At 36.0% G+C, this 23,726-nt stretch overlaps 1 protein-coding gene across 2 annotated transcripts in view; it reads right to left on the bottom strand.

The window, feature by feature from the left end:
* Positions 1-23,726, bottom strand: part of LOC142353633 (neuronal acetylcholine receptor subunit eat-2-like) — a 76,163-nt gene that overhangs the window by 2,662 nt on the left and 49,775 nt on the right. For both annotated transcript variants that reach the window (XM_075405928.1, XM_075405929.1), the window contains 2 exons: positions 13,364-13,527; positions 1,319-1,442 (listed from right to left, as the gene is read on the bottom strand). In XM_075405928.1, the coding sequence (XP_075262043.1) occupies positions 1,319-1,442; positions 13,364-13,527 (288 nt within the window). The remainder of the gene's footprint in view (positions 1-1,318; positions 1,443-13,363; positions 13,528-23,726) is intronic.

Here is a 23,726-nt window from a genome sequence, read left to right as displayed (position 1 = left end):
AGATTATGTTTCAGAACTGCAAAGTTGCCAGCGAAACAACATGCCGTTTATATTTTAAAATATTTGATACAAGGTTGCTCAAAAATTATCAATCAAAAATTTTGGTAAAACGACAACTCTTCCCATTTTCCGGTCATTTTTGTTAATTATTGGACTAACGTTGAAATTTTAAATAAAAAAAATTTTTTTCTAAAAAGATGCAAAGTGGCCGAAAAAATTCCAAAAATTGAAAAAAGTAATCCTTCATAATGCCGAGCTATAAAGTACCGCCAATTCAATGAATTTAAGCTCACGCATTCAAACTGAAAGCTTGATCCGATTTTATTTTGGAAAAAAGTGGCTAAAAATGGTAAAGGAAAAAATTTAAAATAAATTTTATTTCTTGTAATTTTTCCAATCATTTAGTTTTGACAACAGTCAGAATTTATATTAGTCTCGTGTGTATTAAATAGTTAATGAAAACAATGATATTTGACTTGAACTTTACATAAATTAACACTAATTGAAAAAAAACGAAAAAATATAGTACAGCTAATTTTAAAAAATGTCTTCATAAGAATTAAATAAATAAAGTACATATCACATGCCTCTCCTTCTAGAACTGAAAACCTGCAACCGAAATTTAATGAATGACCAATTTGATTTTGCATTCCTTGATCTGCAACCTCAGTCAAAGTCAGACACTTTTTAGCAAATTGGTAAGATTTAAAAAAATTATTGGTCATTATTAAATCAATGGAAATAAATTTAACTGAAGTTCAAATAATTCTTAGCAGATTATCAACATAGACGCCAATTGTCAGCGTCCACTAATTTTTCTGATCCAGATAGTTCAAGAAAACTTGGGAACAAACAAAAATATCTGAAGTTGAATAGAAATTGGTTAGATTTCAAATCAAACTAAAAACGGCCAATTTTTGAAAGAAAGAATAAACGAAGAAAGAATTAAAAAATTGTGGAAAATTGAAAAACTTTCCCAGGCAACCTGAAAAGAAATTCGAGGCGCAAATATCCGACGGGCGTCCTAATGATAACACTAATGTCTTTCTACGACAAATATGTCGACCTGCCTGGACCTGAGCAAAAATCCAGTTAATCATATAGTTCCTCCCCCATTAAGTGGAGTGTGAACCAAAATACGATTATCTAGCGTGTCTTATCAAGCTACCTCCCATTTCAAGTTACATGGGCGGCTGCGTAATTGAACGATCAGATGAAGATATCTTATCCAAATTCAGTTTTGGCAAATATGAATTTATAAAATTATACTGATAAAAGTTAGAGTGCGTTAGTGATTTGATGTCGTGGGTTTTCTTACCAATAAGCAGAATTGAGGCTACTAAGAAGCAGCCCAGTACACTGTTGCCTCCCTGTGGCATCATTTCACTCACAACCATCAGGTTCACACTTTGGGCAAGGAAAACTGTGATCCCATATCCCACCTACGACAACACAAACAACATAAACAACAACATCACAACAACGTCTATAGGCATTTCTCTGCCCATCAATTAAAAAACAAAAACCCAAATAGCGACTAACGTTGGACCAATTGCTCTCGAACGACAGGCGAGGCAATTTAATTCGTAGAGGGATGTACCCTTAATTTTTTATGGGATCTAAAAATTTAAGCCAAGGAAGGGGTTCGATCCCCGCCCTCTTATGTACTAGACAGAAGAATTATCCACTCGCCTCTTACGCCAAAATGACTAGATTGATTTGACAAACGTGCAAAAGAAATTAATTCAAGTTTCCTCATTAAAATTAGATTGAGTAGCTTAAAAATTATCTATTTTAGTGAAAGAATAAACATACTCTATTCGAAAAAATATAATGTACAAATCTGAATCTTAGTTTAAACAAAAAGAAAACTGAAGCCATTGTTTTCAAACCCAAGTCATCGAATACCCCCTTGCAGTGTCTTCAAGTCATGGGCGAATCAGTACAAACGAGTAAGAGCGTAAAGTTATTGGGAATAATTTTTGATGAAACAATGACCTTCGAGAAACAACTAAATTCAGTATGCCAACAATGCTATATTCAATTGAAGAAACTGTATGCGATTAGAAGATTTTTAAATTATGACCAACGGAAAATGTTCGCTTCAAGTTTTATATTATCCCGACTAGACTATTGCAACTCCCTGTATCTCAACATCAGTAAAAATCTCTTAGAAAAACTTTATCGAGTACAAAAGTCTGCTGCTAGATTTGTTACAGGTGAGAGAAAAGGAGTTTCAGTGAGGCAGCAGTTGAAGAAGCTACACTGGCTCCCCGTTTCAGCAAGGACTAAATTCAAAATTGGTTGCATCATGTTTCGAGTTCACAGGAATGCCAAATCACCTGACTACATATCCAGCCTGTTTGCACTAAATAACAAATCAGTTAATGAAAAAAGAAGAACTAAGTTTGTGCTACCCAAATGCAAAACTGAGACAATGAAAAAGTCGTTTGCCTATCAAGGAGCTAGTTTGTGGAATAGCTTACCCGACTTCGTGACAGCATCAGAAAGCTACTTGAGTTTTCGAAAAAATTTAAAGACGTTTTTATTCTGCCAGTCGACATGATTATATTGCAGCTACCACTCTTGAGTGCAAGAAAGAGTGGCTAAACCAGCATCAATTCAATATAATCCGCCTCAAAAGCTCTAAATCAAAATCTCTAAAATTTCAGCTAATTGTTAAGTATAGGAACTTCAATGTTATCGATTCTTTATATAATATAAATAAAACCTACTTTGCTAATCAGCGGGTACACAGGTTCTCAATTCGTAAGCAAATATAAAACAATACACCCATTTATCGTTTTTTGTTCCGCAGTGCGCTTCTCCGGGAAAATGTAATATAAACAAAAAAAGTTTCTGTCTCCTGCAAAGCTTGGCAAGATATGCCAGCATTTTGTAGACGCAATTTACATTTGAAAGTGGCTGGTAGAATCAATTTTTCAGTAGTGACTTGACGATGAACATTATTTTTTCAACATAGCCGACAAATGGTTGGAAAACAGCCCTCGTTGACCCCTTTGACGTAGACGAGGATTGAAACAGAAAAAGGGAAGATATAGAAAATAACACATTTTCTCGAATGGTCGAAGGGCTCTATTTTGATTTGTCATTTCTGTTAGATTCTAAAGTTAAAGTTAACTCAATCAGACTGAAGGCTAATAAACCTAAAACTAATGCCAGCTAGCAATTGTTCTAGTGTACTTTGATAACCTAATGCACCATGGCATAATGACCGGGCTTTCTCGGTTTATCCCCTTTCTTTTGATTTCGTGCTTTTGTTCTTGATCTTATTCACTACATTGCGTAATTCGACTCGTGAAATTAAGGTAATACTAGGCAGAAAAGAAATTAAAATCCATTCAGTAAAACAGTGAGTGAGGCGATGTGGAGGTAGTGAATTTTGTGAAGCAAAAAACAATGCCTGAAAGATAAAAATTTTCCAAAAACTTCAGACTTTTTTCGTCAAGAAAACAAGACATTAAACGCGCACAAAAAAAAACAAAAAAATCTGAAAAAAAAACAAAAAAACACATTTTCCTTAAATCTAGTGTCGTAAGAATTGTTGAAGTTTGCGCATTTATGTCGTAAAAATTGTCGAAGTTTAGAAGAATGCGTACACCATACAACAAGATTGCCGACACAAAGAGAGAGAGAGAGAGAGAGAGAGAGAGAGTGAGAGAGAGAGAGAAAAGAGAGAGAGAGAGAGAGAGAGAGAGAGAGAGAGAGAGAAAGAGCGAGAGAGAGAGAGAGAGAGAGAAATGAGAAGGAGACAAGATCAGAAATGCGCAAAGACAGATTTTGCAAAACTCAAATTTTTCTAATAGTTAGTGGCATCAAAGAAAAAAACAAGAGAAACAGAACACCAAATAACAGAAAACCAAATAACGGCACGACTGAAAACCTAATACATAGCGTTCCGAAAACAATTAGTATTTAAGTCATCAAAAATGGGCCGACAAGTGACGCTGCTAAATTAACAGAAATAACGCCTCACCAGAAGCGCAATAAAAAAATATTTTGTAATAAAACTTTTTTGAGACTGAGTATAAAAACCACAAAATAAGCAACAAAAGGGGCAGAACTCTAAAATCGACGATTATGCAAAATTAAAGAAAATGGTGTAGATTTAGGGAAAACCATTGTTAAGAATTGCAGCTATTACGAAGATTGGCAGCAACAGACAACATTAACAAACAGTCGAAGTCAACATTGACCATAATTACGCACTTTGAAGGTCAATGAGAAATATTGTTTACTCGACAAAAACGAGAACAAAAGAAAAGCAACAAAAGCAGGCGGGATTCAAAAATTCAGTCTAATTCTTTGAAAAATGGTTAAAAATGCCATAAAACCCACCAATATAATCTCAACTTGTTATTCACATTCCTTTAACTTTTATAAGCGATCAATTACCACTGTCATCAAAACGAAATGTTACAAATTGAATAAACAGGGGGTAAACTCAAAACTTTGGTTAAACTTTAGAAAACAATTTGTGTCCAAGTCAAAGGAAGCATTACTTATGAACCAAAACAATGCAGTTGATTCCTTAAGTTTCTTTGGCGACCGATAATTGATCAAATTCAAATGATTGAACAGAATGAGTGATGGGACAACATGTTAATATGAGACTAATTCATAAGACAACAAAAAACACAAAAACGGGAATGGCTCAAAATATTGCTAGTACTTTTTAAAAAAGTTATAACAAAGTAATAAAAAACCGTGAAACTCAATTGAAATTGTTACCTGACTTCTATTATGCCTAATTGGAGAGCAAATACAAAAGTTGTCAAAGGTACCGACAAATAGGACACGAAAAAGAGTTAAAAACTGACGAAACCAAAAATCACTTATATTTTAACAAAACAAGGTGTGTCTGGTTGGCTGACACCAATAACTGCCTTTAATGACACAAAAATTAAAACTTTGCGTTTTTAGAACAAATGAATGATCTATTAAAATCATTGGTTAAAAATTGGGAGCAAGTATATCAAAATTAGTTAATTTGTATCACAAGTAAAACAAAGTTGCTTTCAAAAACCGAACATCTGTTCGAGCAAAATTTTCTCACTCCAACTTCAAAAAATTTTGATCTAATAATCACGCTTCGAGCCTAGTCAATTGGGAAAATCTGAAACGAAAAATCGTTCACTACCGAAACCTAGCCCGGAGAATTTTTGCAGATTATACTCAACCGGTGCTAAGACAATAGATCGAAAGACAACAGATCGAAAGCAAAAATAGGGACAATAGGTCTGAAAATAAAATTTTCAAGTTATGTATTGGCCAATCAGATTTGAAGGCTCTCTTTTTTTTGTACAGCATATGACATGTGCTGGTTTGGTATTTTGTTCGGTTGTGATAGATTCATACCAAGTCCCACGGGCTGCCATGTGGTAATTATATTTCAGCTGTATTTAAATCAACTGTATTAAATCAGCAATCAACTGTATTTAAAAAAATGAAAAAATACAGAAAAAAGAAGCAGAGTAAATAAAGATATGGTCTAAGTGATCAACTCAGAAAAGAAATCTGCGAGAAACAAAATCAGTTTTGGGCTAATTGCTAGAATGGAGAAGTTTTAGACTCGTTATAAAAGAATAGTAAAAAAGTATTGGGCAACTTAATACGTTTGAAAGTTGAGAATCGAATTTAAAAAAAATGGAACTCGTACATTGATGAAAAAGACATTGAATGGAACGGAGACGGTGCTCTAATACTCCTCTTCAAAAGCGCCTAAATAAAGCCGTTGAGAGGTTGACTACGCTGACGAAAATCAATACAATTTGCTACCTTACCAAGAGCCATTTTTGAAGCCAGTTAGCAGCCCTTAGTATCCCAGGCTAGTCACCCTGAAATTTTTTTTGTCTGAGACAATTCTAAAACCGTGATCATAAAATTTTAAAAACCCTTCAGTTGGGGGAACTTTGCTTTCAGAAACTACATTGAAATTTAAGTTGACTTCCCCCCAATTGAAGCCCCACTATTACACAATTTTACAACTAATATTTAACTTAATTTTACATAATTTTACGACATAATATTTAAGACTTTTGAGCTCCATTGTAGCCTCAATCTTACATAGTTTTTGGGCTGAAAAATTGTACCCGGGTTTGAAATTTATCAAATTTAACAAAATATAGCCAAATCGCTGAGCATATTTTTTAAAATATGAGCGTCATATTAATTATCAAGATCAAATTACGTCATCAAATGACGGCGTTCTTTCAACTCGTTCAAGCTTTCAGTTTATATTGATGAAATTTAAAGGAAATCTTTTTTGATTTGGTCGCTTGCTGTTAAAAAGAAGTGTAAACTCCGTATAGTTGACCAACTGATAAATATTAAAAGACTAAGTTAGACCGATCTCAATTATTCCAATATTTCAGCTGCGATTTCTAGTAAATAATAGATGTGACTTTAAGGCATGTTTGAAAGGTGTGATTGTTATAAGTTAGGGACGCCTCCACTTTTTAGCGTCTTGAAATTCATAAAATTCAAGAGATGTTGATATAATTTTTCTCAAAGTCAGCTACAAGTCCCTTGCGTTGAAAATGATATATTTAGTGTCACCGAAGTGATGTTTACCCTGATCACCGATTATACAACTTTCGTTAATTTCATGCTAGGACTTATATAATTGCTAGTAATCGTACTAGGCCAAATATGGTTCCTAGTAATCATGCTAGGTAATATATGATTTTCTTGATTTCTTAGTAGTCATACAGAGATATAATCTGATTTATTGGAAATCATACAAAAACCATACAAAAAATTTTTAAGCCGAAAAACTGTATTACTTTTGTTCTTGCTAGAATTTTTAAAAAATTCTTGGAATTCGTACAAGGTTATATATGGTATATAAAACATTGACTAAACTTCCCATATAATATAGTCAAAGGAATTTCAATTTGATATATCGTATGTGCAGTCCAGAGAAAAACTTACTTCAGAGAAAAAAGAAACCTAAGTCATAAAGAAAAATGTTTTTTTTTTAAAAATCTAGCACCCATTTTTGCGATAAGTATTGCACTGCGGCGGATCACAAAGTGATGCCTTATTGAACAATTTTTTTAAAAAAAATCAATTCAAGGAAAACAGATGAGAGCGTTGTACTGAAGTACAAGTTTATTCTTATATAGAATACTTAGCTTAATTAAACTAAGTATTCAAATTACATCAATCTAAAAATAGAATGATGCAATTAGCTGAACCATTAATATTGCGTAAAATGTCCGTTCGGCCAAACGGAGATTTTGCCGTCCAGCCAGTAGCACGGGATTTATCCCGTTTTAAAAACTATATATATACTAAAACAAAAGTACAACATTTGAGAAATTAAGAATTAGCAACTCAGAGAAACTGAGAATCTAATCTATCCAAATTGAGAAAATAATCTCAAAACAAATGTGATTCAAAAAGGAATTTCATAAAAGAGAATTTTTGCAGATTGTAGTCAACCGGTGCCAGGACAATCGATTGAAAGACAACAGATGGAAAGCAAAAATAGGGACAATAGATCGAAAACTAAAATTTTCGTATTGGCCAATCAGATTTGAGGGCTCATTTATTGTACAGCATATGGCAGGTGCTAGTTTGATATTTTGTTCAGTTGTGAGAGATTCATATGAGGTCCCTCGGACTGCCATGGCCACGGCTCACCAGGCATGGAGAGATGATTATGAAGAATGGTAATTATATTTCAGCTGTATTTGAATCAGCAATCAATCGTATTTAAAAAAAATAAAAAAAACAGAAAAGAGCTACTATTTTCAAAATGAAGCAGATTAAATAAAGATATGGTCTACGTGATCAACTCAGAAGAAAAATCCACGAGAAACAAAATAAGTTTTGAGCTAAGTCCTAGAATGTGGAAGTTTCACACTATTTTAATTGAAAAGTAAAAAAGTATTAGGCAACTTTGGAACACGTACATTAATGAAAAACATTGAATAGAAAGGAGACGGTGCTCCAATACTCTTCACCAAGACCTCCTAACTAAAGCCGTTGAGAGGTTGACGAGGCTGATGAAAATCAATACAACTTGCTACCTTACCAAGAGCCATTTTTGAGGCCTGTTAGCAGCCCTTAGTAGCCCAGGCTAGTCGCCTTGAATATTTTTTTGTCCAAGACAATTATCTGAAATCGAGATAATAAAATTTTAAAAACCCTTGTTGGGGGAACGTTGCTTTGAGAAACGACATTGAAATTTATCAGAAGGCTGTTACTATTCAAGCCAGTGAAATTGACAACCCTCAACGCGTTCTTTTGATGCTCATCTCGGGTTTAGTAGGTTTACATCAAACATCTATCTACGTGGTTAAAGCAGCTTTGATTTCACAAAAAATATTTTACGTGAAAGCATAGAAGCTTCACTCATTTCACTAATTTAAAAAAAAATTTGGCGTGGGTCTCCCAACACGTTTAACATGGTGTAAAAATAAGTCTGCAATGGGTGGAGTTTTTTAGGAGTTCCCCCTAATTGCAGCCCCACTATTGCATAATTTTACGACTAATATTTAACATAATTTTACATAATTTTACGACATAATATTTAAGACTTTTGAGCTGCATTGTAGCCTCAATCTCACGTAGTTTTTGGGCTGAAAATTTTTTTCCTGGGTTTGAAAAAGGAACCACTTTACAACATAAAGAACCGTGAAAAATTTATCAAATTTAACAAAACGTAGACAAATCGCTGAGCATATTTTTTAAAATATGAGCGGCATATTAATTATCAAGATCAAATTACGTCATCAAATGACGGCGTTCTTTCAACTCGTTCAAGCTTTCAGTTTATATTGATGAAATTTAAAGGAAATCTTTTTTGATTTGGTCGCTTGCTGTTAAAAAGAAGTGTAAACTCCGTATAGTTGACCAACTGATAAATATTAAAAGACTAAGTTAGACCGATCTCAACTATTCCAATATTTCAGCTGCGGTTTATAGTAAATAATAGATGTGACTTTAAGGCATATTTGAAAGGTGTGATTGTTATAAGTTAGGGACGCCTCCACTTTTTAGCGTCTTGAAATTCATAAAATTCGAGAGATATTGATATAGTTTTTCTCAAAGTCAGCTACAAGTCCCTTGCGTTGAAAATGACATTCAGTGTCACCGAAGTGATGTTTACCCTGATCACCGATCACACAACTTTCGTTAATTTCATGCTAGGACATATATAATTCCTAGTAATCGTACTAGGTCAAATATGGTTCCTAGTAATCATGCTAGGTAATATATGATTTTCCTGATTTCTTAGTAATCATACAGAGATATAATCTGATTTATTGGAAATCATACAAAAACCAAACAAATTTTTAAGCCGAAAAACTGTATTACTTTTGTTCTTGCTAGAATTTTTAAAAAAATTCTTGGAATTCGTACAAGGTTATATATGGTATATAAAACATTGACTAAACTTCCCGTATAATATAGTCAAAGGAATTTCAATTTGATATATCGTATGTGCAGTCCACAAGTTACCATTTGGGCGCACTAAAACAATGATTTTGGATTTAATACGTATTAAGAAGATGATTTAAAAGTTAGATGAAACTTCTTCTCCAATGAATGAGCATTTATAGGTATAAACTGGCTTCAGAGAAAATAGAAACTTAAGTCATAAAGAAAAACATGTTTTTTTAATCTAGCACCCAATTTTGCGATAAGTATTGTACTGCCGGCGGATCACAAAGTGATGCCTTATTGAAGAGAATTTTTTTAAAAAATCAACTCAAGGAAAACAGATGAGAGCGTTTTCTAACTCTGGTCCAGCTCTTCTTGAAATCAAAACAAAATCTGTTCAAGTACAGCGCAATGTAATACTAGTCTTGCAAAGCTGAAAAAACATTGAGCGTTCATGGCGGCAGATTGCGGGACAAAAAAAAACAAAACAGACTGCAGAGAAACCTGATTAAATAAATACCATAATCAAAGTCGAAAAGTAAAATAGAAAGAGAATCGGATTCTGATCTCTTACTTTATCAATAATTTGAAATCAAATTTCAAACAATAATGTATTTTATACACAACAGTCTAATATTTAAATAGCTTGAGTGACTTTTTTTGAATTTCATTTCAATTAAAGATAAACTAAACTTTTTATAGTCAATTTACATTAAATAAATGAAAGATAAATAAATGATCTTGTTGAGTGACTTGAGTCACGTGTGCTCAAATTTTTTATCACAACATTCATTCTTCTTACTACTTATTGAAACTGCTATGATAAATGCCTCACGCTCATAAACTCAGCTACTCAATGATAGCAGTCAACGAAAAATTTATTGAACTTGCTTATATGCTTATTGATCTATTGGCGTGAACTAGTAGAAAAAATGGAGAAAAAATTGACCAACTTAAAAACGTAGCCGCAAGATACAAGAAACAAACATACAGCGACTAATGTTGAAAGAATTGCTCTCGAATGACCGGCGGGTGGAAAAATATTTGAGCCAATGACCTCCTGGCGGGATTCCAATCATTGACCTCCGGATCTATAACCAAATACGCTGCACATTCGGCTTTCACACCATGATTGTTGTATGATGCAACCGATTTAATATCAGCAACAAGCTTTGCTTCGGAGTGAGAGCAAAAGAAAAGAGATTACTCAAAAATGAAAAACATAAGTGTGAAAAAGTCCCTTTATAATTCAAAGAATGTTCTAGAAGAAAAACGAAAAATGGTCTAGCGGAAAATTTGCATAAAAAAGACCATCACGTTTACAATAATTGCTATGAACTTCGTTCAAGAGCAATTAAAAATGAGGGGTCCATGGAAGTTTTGTTTTCTCAACCAAAAAAAGTCGATTTTTTGTTTCAAATCAAAGTTTAGTTAGTTATTGGAGAAATCAATTTTTGAGTGCGCAATTTTCGCGTCTAAAATTTAATACTGCCACTTTAGCTGTATCTCCTGAATTGAAGAGTACAAAAAAGTAAGCCGAAAGACCTCCCAGGACCAAAAAGACAATTGACTCAAACCTGCCATAAAATTAAACGAGCCAATCGCATCCATCGAACTCCTTAACTAAAAAAGATTTTAATAACCTAAAATGAAACAGTTTTGGTTTCCAAATTGCATCTCATATTATTTAACAAATTGCAGGATCAAAACAAAAAATAACCACCGAAAAACACCAAATAAATTAGATGTGGAGTTGTTCATATTAATTTCTACAAAATCATAGAGAGAGACTAAAATTCATAATTGAGAAACCAAACCTATTCAGAAAAAAACCCAAACATTGTCACGAAAAAAAACACTTAGACAACAAAACACGTAGATACACAGAAGTACGACCGCGTTCACAGACACAGGCACAAACACACACGCAAGCACACACACACGTTAACACACACGCACAGACACACCACACGTTCGCAAACACATGCACACACCTACACACACACATACGCACACACACACACGCACTCACCACCCATTAGCACCCACATGCACCCACCTATACACACACACACACACACACACACACACACACACACACACACACACACACACACACACACACACACACACACACACACACACACGCACACACACACACACACACACACACACACACACACACACACACACACACACGCACTCACCACACGTACGCGCCCACATGCACACATCTACACACACACACACACACGCACACACACGCACTCACCAGACGTACACACACACGTGCTCACATTCACATACAGGCACACTCACACATACGTGCAGATACGGACACATACTCACACACACAAACACATGCACGCCCTCATCACACGTACAAAAACACCCAAACACATACGTACATACACACCCACTCACCACACGTACGCACCCACAAGCACTCGCCTTCACATGCATACACACGCACTTACCACACTTACGCACGCACATACACATACCTAAACACAAATACCGACGCGCACGTAAACACACACAAACACTCACACACACACAAATCCACACACAAACACACTCACCACACGTACGCACGCACATGCACACTCCTCTATACAAAAACACACGAACGCACACAAACACGCGCACACACACATTCACACTAACACACGCAGACAAACTCATAAAGACGCTCACCACACGTACACACATGGGAACACCATCGCGCGCACAAGCGCATACACATTAAACGTGAACAAAAACATTGACTGTGAATAAATATAGCATCACAAATACATATCAATTTCTTTCTCACATTTTTTCCTCGAAGAATTACCGAAACCGCAGTTGAAACTCGACTATCTTTCAATGCATATATGTCAATCAATACTAGTCTAAAATTCGCATCTGACATTTTCCCTAGACGAACTGGGACGGTTATATGCTAAGACTCAAGATTGCAACGGCTATCTGGTGACAGACTCAAAAAAAGACTGGTACCCATTAGGTTGTCAAACGTTGGTATTTTTTACTCTAGTTGGTCTTCAAGAAAAGTTGTAAAATTTTTTGTTCTTTTTCTCAAAATTGCAAAAACTGTTTTGAAAAATAATTTTTTTAATTGGGTCAAGGAGTTGATTTGAAGGGACCATGTGGTGGTACCAGACTTCTGGTACCCATTAGGTTGTCAGACGTTGGTAATTTTTAGCTTTGTTGGTCTTACGTTTTTTTGCTCTTAATCACCAAAACTGTTGTTAAAAAATTTTTCTGCCTTTCACTCCCCCTTTTTTTCCTGCGATCCATTCACTCAGCATGCTTTACCTTATTGGTGTTTTAGTTGTTTATGATGTATTTTGATGTATAGTTTTGTCTCAGATTTCAGTTTTAAAATAGCCAAAAAACTGGTGTCTTTTTAGAAAACCTATAAAAATATCGAAATCGATTTATAGGATTCTAATTGGTACACATACAAATAGCTACTGAGCTCACGAACCATGCTTGCTGAGAAAATGCTTTATGTGTTATATGTTGTTTAGGCCCATTATGGGCGTTTGGGGGTTGTTTTTTACGCTTTAGAAAGCTTTTTATAGCTATGTTGGTCCTGCAAGAGCGTTGGTTTTCTGTCTGAGACTTTTCTGGAGCGAAGGATGCCTGGCAAGAGTCTTACAAAGTCAACGGTTATCTGTTAAGAATCTTATAAGAACAACGGTTGTTTGCTAAGAATCTTGCAAGATTAACGGTTATCTGGTAAGAGTCTTGTAATAGCCCTTACAAGATGGCGCATTATCATACAAGAGTCTTGCAAGATCTTAGCAGATAACGAGTCCTATATAGACTAGTTCTGATCTTAGCAGATAACTAGACCTATAGATAACGAGTCTCAATTTGACTAGGGTTTTAACAGAGTAACTAAATTTTATTCGCAGTGATATTAATTGATATTAATTATAACCTTTTCTCCTGTCTCGCAGGGTATGATGAAGTTGAAGATACAGAGAAAGTTGATGAGTATTGATGGTAGAATGACATTCAACATGAAGTAAGTCGGCTTCCGCTTGAAAGACAGAGAGAATGAAATACAACTGAACATCGTATCATTCGCCTCCAGACTCGGATCTAAAAACAATATATTCTATCACTTTATATGACGATATATAAGTTGAACTTGGAAAAATTTTGAATGTAAATCTATATTTATCTAATTATCTTATCTATATCATATTTTTTTTATAAAGCTATCAAGGTTTGTTTTGCTGGGTAATCAATCTGTAACTCGATAGAACTATTTTTTTTACATTGCGCGCTCTTAATTAAAAGTTAGGGCATTTTTTTCACGATCTAGATACTTGATAGATTAAAATACGGAATGAAAGTTATTATGATTGAGCGCTGAAAATAAATGTGACCTCAGTCTGGGCTGTTAACTTTAATAGAGAATAACCTAACTACATAAACTTAATCAATTCAAATTAACTTTCAATCGTGGTCTCGTTTAATATGTTATAAACGTGTTGTCATGAAGAAACACTGAATTGAAATTAGATATAGATATTTCGTGAACTTTGTAACTTTAAATATTTAAATCTTTGAATCTTTTTTTCTTCTTTTTCATCTTTTCTTTTCAGCAATCCTAATTGTCTCATTTTATATGAACGAATAAAATCGCACAGGAATTAAATCTTTCACAACCGATGCGAATTAAGAGAAAGTCCTTCAAGAAAATTGAAAACAATATCTTCTAAATCTTGTACGATTTTTGCATTTTTTTTCGATTCGCTTCATCCCTAGAAAAAACTGAGAGGCAATATATGGCAAAAATTATCCGTTTAATGTTTGACACAAGCTATGATTTTTAGCCAATAATGAAGAATACAATGAAAAGACACGTTACACTTGTGTGATTAGGATACCGACAAAATGTGTTTAAATGAAACAGTTCAACAAACTACAAATCAGGGCTAAAATGTCAACAATTGGGTTCTGAATGACTGCCAAACTACAAAATTTTAAGTAAAATCTACTGGGTAAAAATAAATATGGCTTTAATTATTCAAATAAGTTGATATACTCTTCAACTGATGAAAAAAAAATCTTGAAAGTTTCTGATGAATAACGAAGATAATTCAAACGCAAATGAGAGTCATAGTTGGTGGAGTAGAGCGTTACTGCCTACCAAGAGAATCATTTGTACTGTGGGTAATAATAAGGAAAAAGTGGTTCAGAGCAAGCTCCTGTTGACCTAATGCTGTTCCGGTCTAATAAAACTGATCAAAGAAGCGTCATCAACAATTATTTTTATACAGATTATTGTTCCGACCCCTCTTGAGGGGGGGAATAAACTTGAACGGTTTTTTTGTTCAGACAATTTTTACCGATCGATACATTCATTGTACAGAGTTGTGTGTGTTACAAACCCCGTTCAGCGCAGAATATGGAAATGAAAAAATTTTTTGAATATCATTTTCTAGAGCGATTTATAGTGGTTTAAATTTTTGTGAATATTAGACCGATTTGCGTCATTGTTATTCACATTTTCCGGAATTTTTGCTGAAATTTCGACAATTTTGCTAAAATATGTAAAAATTGTTAACATGAGTACTGTTGGTTTAATTTTTAATGTCGAAAGTTTATTGTTGACTATTTTAACCAAATTTTTTGGCTAAACTTTGGGCAAATGTTTTAAATTCAGCCTTTTCATCCAAAAATTGCCCGAAATAAGCTTATTTAGTCCTCTTCGATTAAATTTGCCGGCGGTACACACACCAAAAACAACTAACACAATCTTTGTATACTACAAACGGAGCTATTCCTACTTCCACTTTCATTGAGAGTAGTCTGGAATTAAATTTTTGCCGTTTTTAATAACTTTACTCTATGATTATCAAAAACGCAGCAATTTTTTTCATCTTTCAACTAACAAAATATCTAAATCTATAATATTCGAAACAATTGAGTGTTCTATCTGCGAAAGCAAGGCAGGTCTTGGCCTATTTTTGGACTGTTACAATAAAAAAATTGGATTTTATTCAGTCGGTCTTTTTTTTAAAAAAGTTTTGACATTTTATGTTAATTAAAGAACAGAAAAATTCAAAAAATTCAAATCAAAGCTCGTTGTTGATAAGTCCGAATAGCTTACTAAGCGTTTTCCAATTTTTGACGGCTTATTGAACTTTGCCCTTTTTCTTCTCTTAATTTGGTCCACTTGTAGCTTAGTGTCAGCAAAGAAAGAATGATTCCTCTTGCACTTATTCCTACTAAATTAATTTTTTTTGTGGTTTTACGGGTTAAGTTATGGTTTTACCTCTTTGATACTATTAGATTTTTCAGTTTTTCTTTGATTTTTAGGCGCTGGCCCATTTTCACGTTTTTTTTCTATTTTTGTCACATTAAAACATTATTGACATCTCAAATATAACACCATTTTCTTCCACAATAAAACGCAATTCAACACATAAAAGTCTTTTAAGGCTTTGATTATGGTTTCAACGGCTTCGGCAACCCTTTCTCGAAGAACTTAATGGAGTTTTTTTACTTTTGTCATTAACAGTCATTTTAATTTTTCTTGCTTTGTCGTTTTAGTCGTATGAATTTTCCTGGACTGTAGTACATGAGCATTACCATCACAAAACAATCTTATACTACGTATGTTATGATGCAGTAAATTGATAATTCCCTCGTGCTGTATGTATACCTTAACATTGTCAACCATATGCAATCGTTCCTCGTGCTGTATGTATACCTTAACATTGTCAACCATAACATCGTCAACGATTGTCTCTTATGCTCAAAGTTAACTGGTACTACGCACTAAATGTGCAGACTGACAAAAGGTCAATTGAAGTTCTGCCTTATCTTTCATTGAATAAAGTTGTGCGTTGAATATTCTCTTTTCGATTAAAGATTAGATCTTATTCTAATAAGCTGAGCATCACATGGAGCAGTCAGCTGAAAAAGGAAAAACGATACTAGGTCTTGAACCATTCTGGGAAAAACCCAGCTCAAACCCACCAACACCATGGGAAAAGTGGAGAAGTCAGTTGAAAATGGCCTTAGTCGCAAAGACAAATATAGAACTCGACGACCTCCTAAGAGAGAAACCAACAACAATAATTTATCCCCAGAGCCAGTAGAAGAGCAACCAGTGCAAAACCCAACCCAGACGATGGAAAGAGAGAGGCTAACAAGATCTAATCAGGCAACAGCCAAATGGAAAAACAAATGTAACCTAATTGACAGAATAGGGGTGCTATGCGGCGACAAGCCATGGGACATCGCAGATAAACGAGCAAAGTCAATGATTTACCTAACCATTGGATTCGAAGGACGAAGAATGCATACAAGGAAAAACCCCCATACTAACGTCGAGAAAATCACGACACAACAACTGTGGGAGGAACTAGAGCCGACGATCATACGACCACGGAACGTCACCTTCGACCGGTACTTGTTGCTCACAAGACGACAACAAAAAGGGGAAACCATGGAACAGTTCCATTCAGCTCTAAGGTCTCTAGCAGAATTTTACCAACTGGGAGGGTTGGAAGACGACTTGTTACGAGACATCCTTACAGCCAACATGATCGACCCGGAGATTCAGAAAGAACTTTGAAAGGTAACATTAGAACCAGAAAAGGCACTTGAATCAGCCATTAGCATTGATTTAGGTGCCCGAAGCCAGTTAGCCGTACAAGCCAAAAACACTACAGACCCCTCAATAGTGTCAATAGTAGGACAATCGGAGCCAGTCCTAGCCATCTCTAAATCGAGATACCGGGGAAATTACCGAGGTAACTTTAGCCAGCCCCGAGGCAAACGCCAATCGCCCAGAGGCAATTCATACCAGTCAAACAGACAACAATTCCAGCAACATAACTGTCGTAACTGCGGACAACCTTGGACACAAGAACATCGAAGTAAGTGTCAAGCCATTGGACAGACGTGTGGAAGATGCAATAAACCCAATCACTTAGCGAAAGTCTGCAGATCCAATCTGAACAGATACACAAATAATCGTAATGTCAACGAAATAATAGAACCAGACGAAACACAGAACGAAGAACAAATAAACGTGGTCTCACTAAACAACGAAATAGGAAGTATTAGAGAGGATTCAAAAGACGACTACATGGTCAACCTGATTTCCCCCACCGAAAAATCACCCACACCCACAAAACTTCACATCAAATTTGGTAACACCAAATACTGGGTAATGGTGAATTCAGGTAGTTCAAGCAGCTTAGTAACGGAAAGAATGGCACATGAAATAGAAGATAGAGATAAAAACAGCTGGTGGAGTCATAAGACGAATCCCACAAACTTGCGCAGCTTTACGAATACACCAATCCGAAACGTCGGCACACTATACTGTGACATAGAATGTAATGGTTGGAATGCCGGAAGAGCTGACCTCATCGTCGTACCCAACAACCACACAGCGATTATAGGACGAGACTTATTTCAAGGGCTCGGAATATAAGTCAACCAACAACCCTCCACAAAATCGGAAGGTAAGCAAATTGCATTGATACAAAAACTTTGAGGGACAAAACTGAAAAACGGAAATATCTAAAAAATTCCCCAACCCAATAAAAAGGATAGGACGATCAAAAACCCATACAGTTAAGTCAAAATTCAAAACAAACTTCACGCCCGTTCACCAAAGAGGATGGAGAATACCAATCCACCTACAGTCACAGGTAGAAGAAGAACTCAAAAAATTACAAAAGAACGGCAACATAATCAAACTGGACAAATGGAGTGACAAAAACTTTATTTCACCCATAGTAATAACAGTCAAACGAGACAAAACAATAAAACTTGCCATGGACTCCAAAGTCATAAACAAAGCGATTCACAAAAACAAATATCAAATGCAAAATATAGACTGCCTGATGGGTAATATTGCACAATCAATCTCGGAATCGTCGCACGAAAGCGAAGTACTTTTTTCCACCATCGACCTACGATACGCACACAGTCAATTACCACTCGACAAGGCAACCGCAAATGCATTGCAATTTTAATATCATAGGCGGTCAAGCTACAGGAACATACAGATTCATTACAGGTTTCTATGGTTTAAAAGATATGCCCGCAGAATTCTAAAAAGCAATGGATACAACGCTAAGGGGCCTCAAAAACACATATAGTTTCCTGGACGACATAATAATTGTCACGGGCGGAGGAATAAAAAACCATAAACAACCAGTATTCGAATGTCTGGAAAGACTTGACAAGGAAAATTTAAGCATAAACTTAGAAAAATGTCATTTCGCAAAAAATAAAATAGCATGGCTAGGATTTGAAATCAACCAACACGGTATAAAACGATTAGTCACCCAAACAGAAGCCATACAAAGTCTAAAAGCACCCAGCACATGTAAACAACTTAAATCCTTCCTGGGTAGTGTACACCACCTAACAAAATTCGTCCCGAATTTAGGAACACAATGCAGAATCTTTCGAGAATTACTGAAAAAAGATAATAAATACGTATGGACCACAAAACACCAAACAGCATTAAAAAAAGAGCACATAAAAAACATAACCGAAAACACGCACTTTGAACAATCGAGAAAAACACGAGTACGTACAGACGCATCACGATCCGGACTCGGAGCAGTGCTCGAGCAAGAATCGAACAACGGCTGGGAAACAATAGCATACGCCTCGCGTTTTCTAAACAAAGCTAAAGAAAAATTTAGCATGAACGAGCTCGAACTCTTAGGCATAGTTTGGTCACTCGAACATTTTAAGCTTTATTTGTATAGTCAATATTTCACTGTAGAAACAGACCATCGAGCACTTCTATCCATACTTAAAGATAAATAAACAGAAGCACACCAAAGCAGATTCACCCGCTGGTGCGATCGGCTAATCCCATTCGACTTTAATATCGAACATATACCAGGTTCAAAGATGGGCCTCACAGATTACATATCCAGAAACCCCCACGGCGCCGCAAAACCAATTAGTATGTATTATGAAGACTTTGTAATAGCACAAATAGATGCTATAGTTAAAACAATTAATGCAATTAGACAACGCGGTAGACCACGAAAATTTCCTATATTGGAATCGCACGACGATTCCAAGACATCAAATACAACGACTGTAATTAAATGTCAAAGAGGCCGTCCGAGAAAATCACCTCTGGAATCGCGGGACGATTCCAAAATCAACGTGCCTAGAGCACAAAGTCATAAGACAAAAAACAAAAGTAGTTCAAAAACAACATAATTACAGCCTACGCAGACAACAATTTAATCCCAATTTAGAAAACCGCGTGACGAGAAATAACGTAATTGAGCAAAAATTCACACAACAAGCGATTGCAAAATCGCATTTGCCAAATAACTCGAATAACAACCAGTTGCTAACGCAAAAACAACATTCTTCAGAAATGCAATAAGACAAAGACGAAACGCAAAACACTCCCCCAAAGAGCCCAGGAAAATGTCCACTCTCATTCACCAGCTACCTGAGCCCCAACAAAGAAGACAACAACCCGCCGCCTCTGCAAGAAGAACCAACAACATCAAATACAACACTGGATAAAGCAATCAGAGACGTTTTCAGCTCGACATTAATAGCAGCCATGACCAACAGGGACAGTGTTCTAAGAGAGATTTGAGATTGCATCATCCAGAACGATGAACGCCGATGCAAAGCAGTGAGCAATCAGATATACCCCCACTGGAACCAATTGAGCGTAAACGATGGCTGCATACTACTTCACAACCGCCTCACGATTCCCAATGCACTTAAAGAGGCAGTCATTGACGTTCTGCATGCCACCCATCCGGAATCATGGGGAATGACAGAACTAGCGAACAGACTATGGTGGCCTTTCATTAACAGAGATCTGATAAACAAGGCAAAAACATGCCACCCCTGCACTGAATTTGGTAAGAACCTTAAAAGTATAATACCAAAAACTAAATGATCACCAATGGAACCATGCGTCGAACCAAACGAAGAAATCCAAATAGACTTCGGTGGACCAATAGTAGACGGTCAAGGGAGAGAAGTATACTTTCTCGCATGCATCGATCGATTTTCCAAATTTCCATCCCTTAAATTATACAATCACGCGAACGCAATAAACGTAGAACACTTCCTAAATAAATATATGTCCATACATGGGGTACCTAGATCTATACGAAAGGACCAAGCTAGATGCCAAAAGGTAATACAATTAGAGAATTGTGCAGCAGAAACAACAAAGGAATAATATTTGCACCTGTAAACGACCATAGATCGATAGGCCTCGTTGAAAGATTAATTCAAACGGTCAAACGAAGATTAGGGTGCATCAAGCTAGATCCAAAACAACAACCGTTTAATATAAAACAGTCCTTAAGACAAATCGCACAACAACTAAGAATATGTCGGAAAAAAGCAACCAATATATCACCATTCGAAGCGCACTTCGGGCGCCCCGCCTATACTCCAATAACCAATCTAACGACAAAACCTGATAGTAGAAATTTAAAATGGCCAAATGTACAACCTGATTATTTAGATGACAACATCATGGGAGCGGACGAGCTGATATCCGATGAACGGTGGGAACAAGAGGACCTCAACAGCGACGAGGAGGTGCGTACTTCAAAAGAGAGGATGCTCACAGCAGCTAAGAACAACACCGGCGAGATCCCTGGAACAATCCGAATGACCCCCCAATCAACGTTGGAACCGGTCGCCGAATCCAGTAGAGGCCTACAACTAGCAAGGAAAACAATTGCTTCAACACGCAGCAAGAAACAACTACAAGGCCTGTATGAAGCAATACCAGAAGAGGCAGCACTAGTCAAAACCTCCGGCTCAACACTAACGATTAAATACCCGGGACAAGACGACACCGTTTTACACAAGTCCGAGGTAGCTAGATTCGGTACGCCCGCACAACCCCAAATTCCCCTAATTCAATTTGCGGCACGAAAGACGGTCATTAATCACCACGAAAAGCTACAGCGAACAATGAACGTCCACCAAAAAGAGCAAATGACCAAATTGAAAGGCGAACGTACAATCCGCAAAAGGCAACAAGACTCACCTACCAACCCCAACCTGGACAACCTCGCGAATGTTCATCGCACAAATGTTCCTCCAAAAAGGAAATATGTACAGTCTCCTAAAAAAGGGGGCGCGAAGAAACAACATAGAGACCAATACGCATCCTCGCAAGAAGAAGACGAAGACAATACCATCCCAGCCCACGAGGCAACGGCGGAAGCCAACCTAAAAGATGCAGACTATGAACCACAAGAGTCGATAGACATACACGGAATCAACCAAGGCAAAAAGCCACGACGAAGTAATAGACTCAAAAAGAAGCCAACAAAGTATGGACAGACTGAAACTTTATCCACCGACGACGACACAGATGAGACTCAAACCAGCACTCCAATCAAAGGCTCCAAAGGCATCGCAAATTTCCAACCGGATTCAAGTGCGCAGGACGATTCCACGCAAGGACCGGAAGAAGAGCGTAGAAGTACCTCACCAGTTCTAGACCAAACACAAGAGCCTACAGAGACTGATCCGGTATCACCCCGGGCCGAAGGACAGGTGCTGGAATTATCGCTCCAATCACAAGAGGCAAGAGAGAGAGAGAACTAAGCCCACATGAACTCTGACTTAGATGCCATTGCAATCGCATAACAAACTTTTAAAAAATTTGGTTTTTTCTCCGAGGTGAAATGTAGTACATGAGCATTACCATCACAAAACAATCTTATACTACGTATGTTATGATGCAGTAAATTAATAATTCCCTCGTGCAGTATGTATACCTTAACATTGTCAACCATAACATCGTCAACGATTGTCTCTTATGCTCAAAGTTAACTGGTACTACACACTAAATGTGCAGACTGACAAAAGGTCAATTGCAGTTCTGCCTTATCTTTCATTGAATAAAGATGTGCGTTGAATATTCTCTTTTCGATTACAGATTAGATCTTATTCTAATAAGCTGAGCATCACTTGGATAAAAACAAGTCTGATTGATTTTTAACTGAGGAATACATGAGCTTATATTCTGATCTGATTATATAGCTGATGGCTTTCATGAATTTGAAATTCTTTTTTTACAAAAATTTTTAAAAACTAAACACTTATTAACTACGCTTTATTATTTTTTTGGCTATTTGTAACCTAGTCCTTATAATGACAGGTCAAATACGACATTGTTGCTGTCAACGAAAAATGCAAATGTGCAAAATTGAAAGAATTTGTTATGGAATTACTGGCTCCAACAGGGGCTTTTTTGCAAAAAACGTAATTTAATTTTTAATTTTTGTCTATATTTCACGTTTTTTTTGTAGTCGTAAGACCTCTTCGGACTAATTACAAGTCTCAAGCGCTTCCTTTGGACTAAAAAACAAACCTATTTAGTTATTATTGTTTGTAGTTAATGGCTTTCATGGCTTTGAAAATAATTGTTTTCGAAAATTACAAAATACAACTTAATTTCGCCCGTTTCCTCATTTTTTTCTACTTTTTAAATGTTCGCCTTGATGAGCGGTCCTATGACACATTATTGGCGTTACAAGAAGGCTCAAATGAACATATTTTGAGAGGCCGAATTTGGCTTTACGGCTTTGACAACGTTTTCCCGCAAGTTTTAGTTGAATTTCTGTTTGCCTCTATTTTATTCGGTTTTCTTTTTGCAACCGCAATAAAAACTGAATAGTGACAGGTGTTAATGATCTCCTATAGAGACATAGATAGCATTAACTTCAGTTGGTTTCTAATGGTTTACATTATATTGAAATTAATTGCTTTTAAAAAGTTTTAGCGAATATCCAATTTTCCTGTTATTTGTCTAATTGTAACCGAGCCTTTTTATGAAGTTGTCACATATCTTATCTAAAAAAATAAAAGTTAGTTTGTTTAGTTTCAGTTTTATCTCACGCTTAATTGACATAAAGTTTTCTTTTCAAATTGACCTAAAGTTTTGCTTGCAGTTAATATTTGTTGCTATTGTTGTTTGATTTAGTTGTTCGTATTAACTTGATTTCGCTATAATGGCTGATCTCATCAATTTAATGCAGCAATTTTATTCCACTGAGTTCTTTGCGTAGGAGGCGATATTTTTGTTCATACAGATTTTTTTGAATCTTTTTTTCAATTTTTGGGTGCTTTCTATCTGTTCCTCCTTTGGTTGACCTTTATGCCAAAAATTTGGATGAGGTGGGTCGGAACTTTATTTGCGGACGCACGCACATTACCGAGCCTCTTTGTTTTAACTGTTTCCAAATATTTTTGGCAAATATTTTACTTGCTTGTAAAAAGCAGGAAAAACTATT

This window comes from Convolutriloba macropyga, chromosome 14, assembly GCF_964194025.1.
Source record: "Convolutriloba macropyga chromosome 14, txConMacr16.3, whole genome shotgun sequence".
NCBI classification, from domain to species: Eukaryota; Metazoa; Xenacoelomorpha; order Acoela; family Convolutidae; genus Convolutriloba; species Convolutriloba macropyga.
This window is presented reverse-complemented; position numbering and strand designations above follow the sequence as displayed.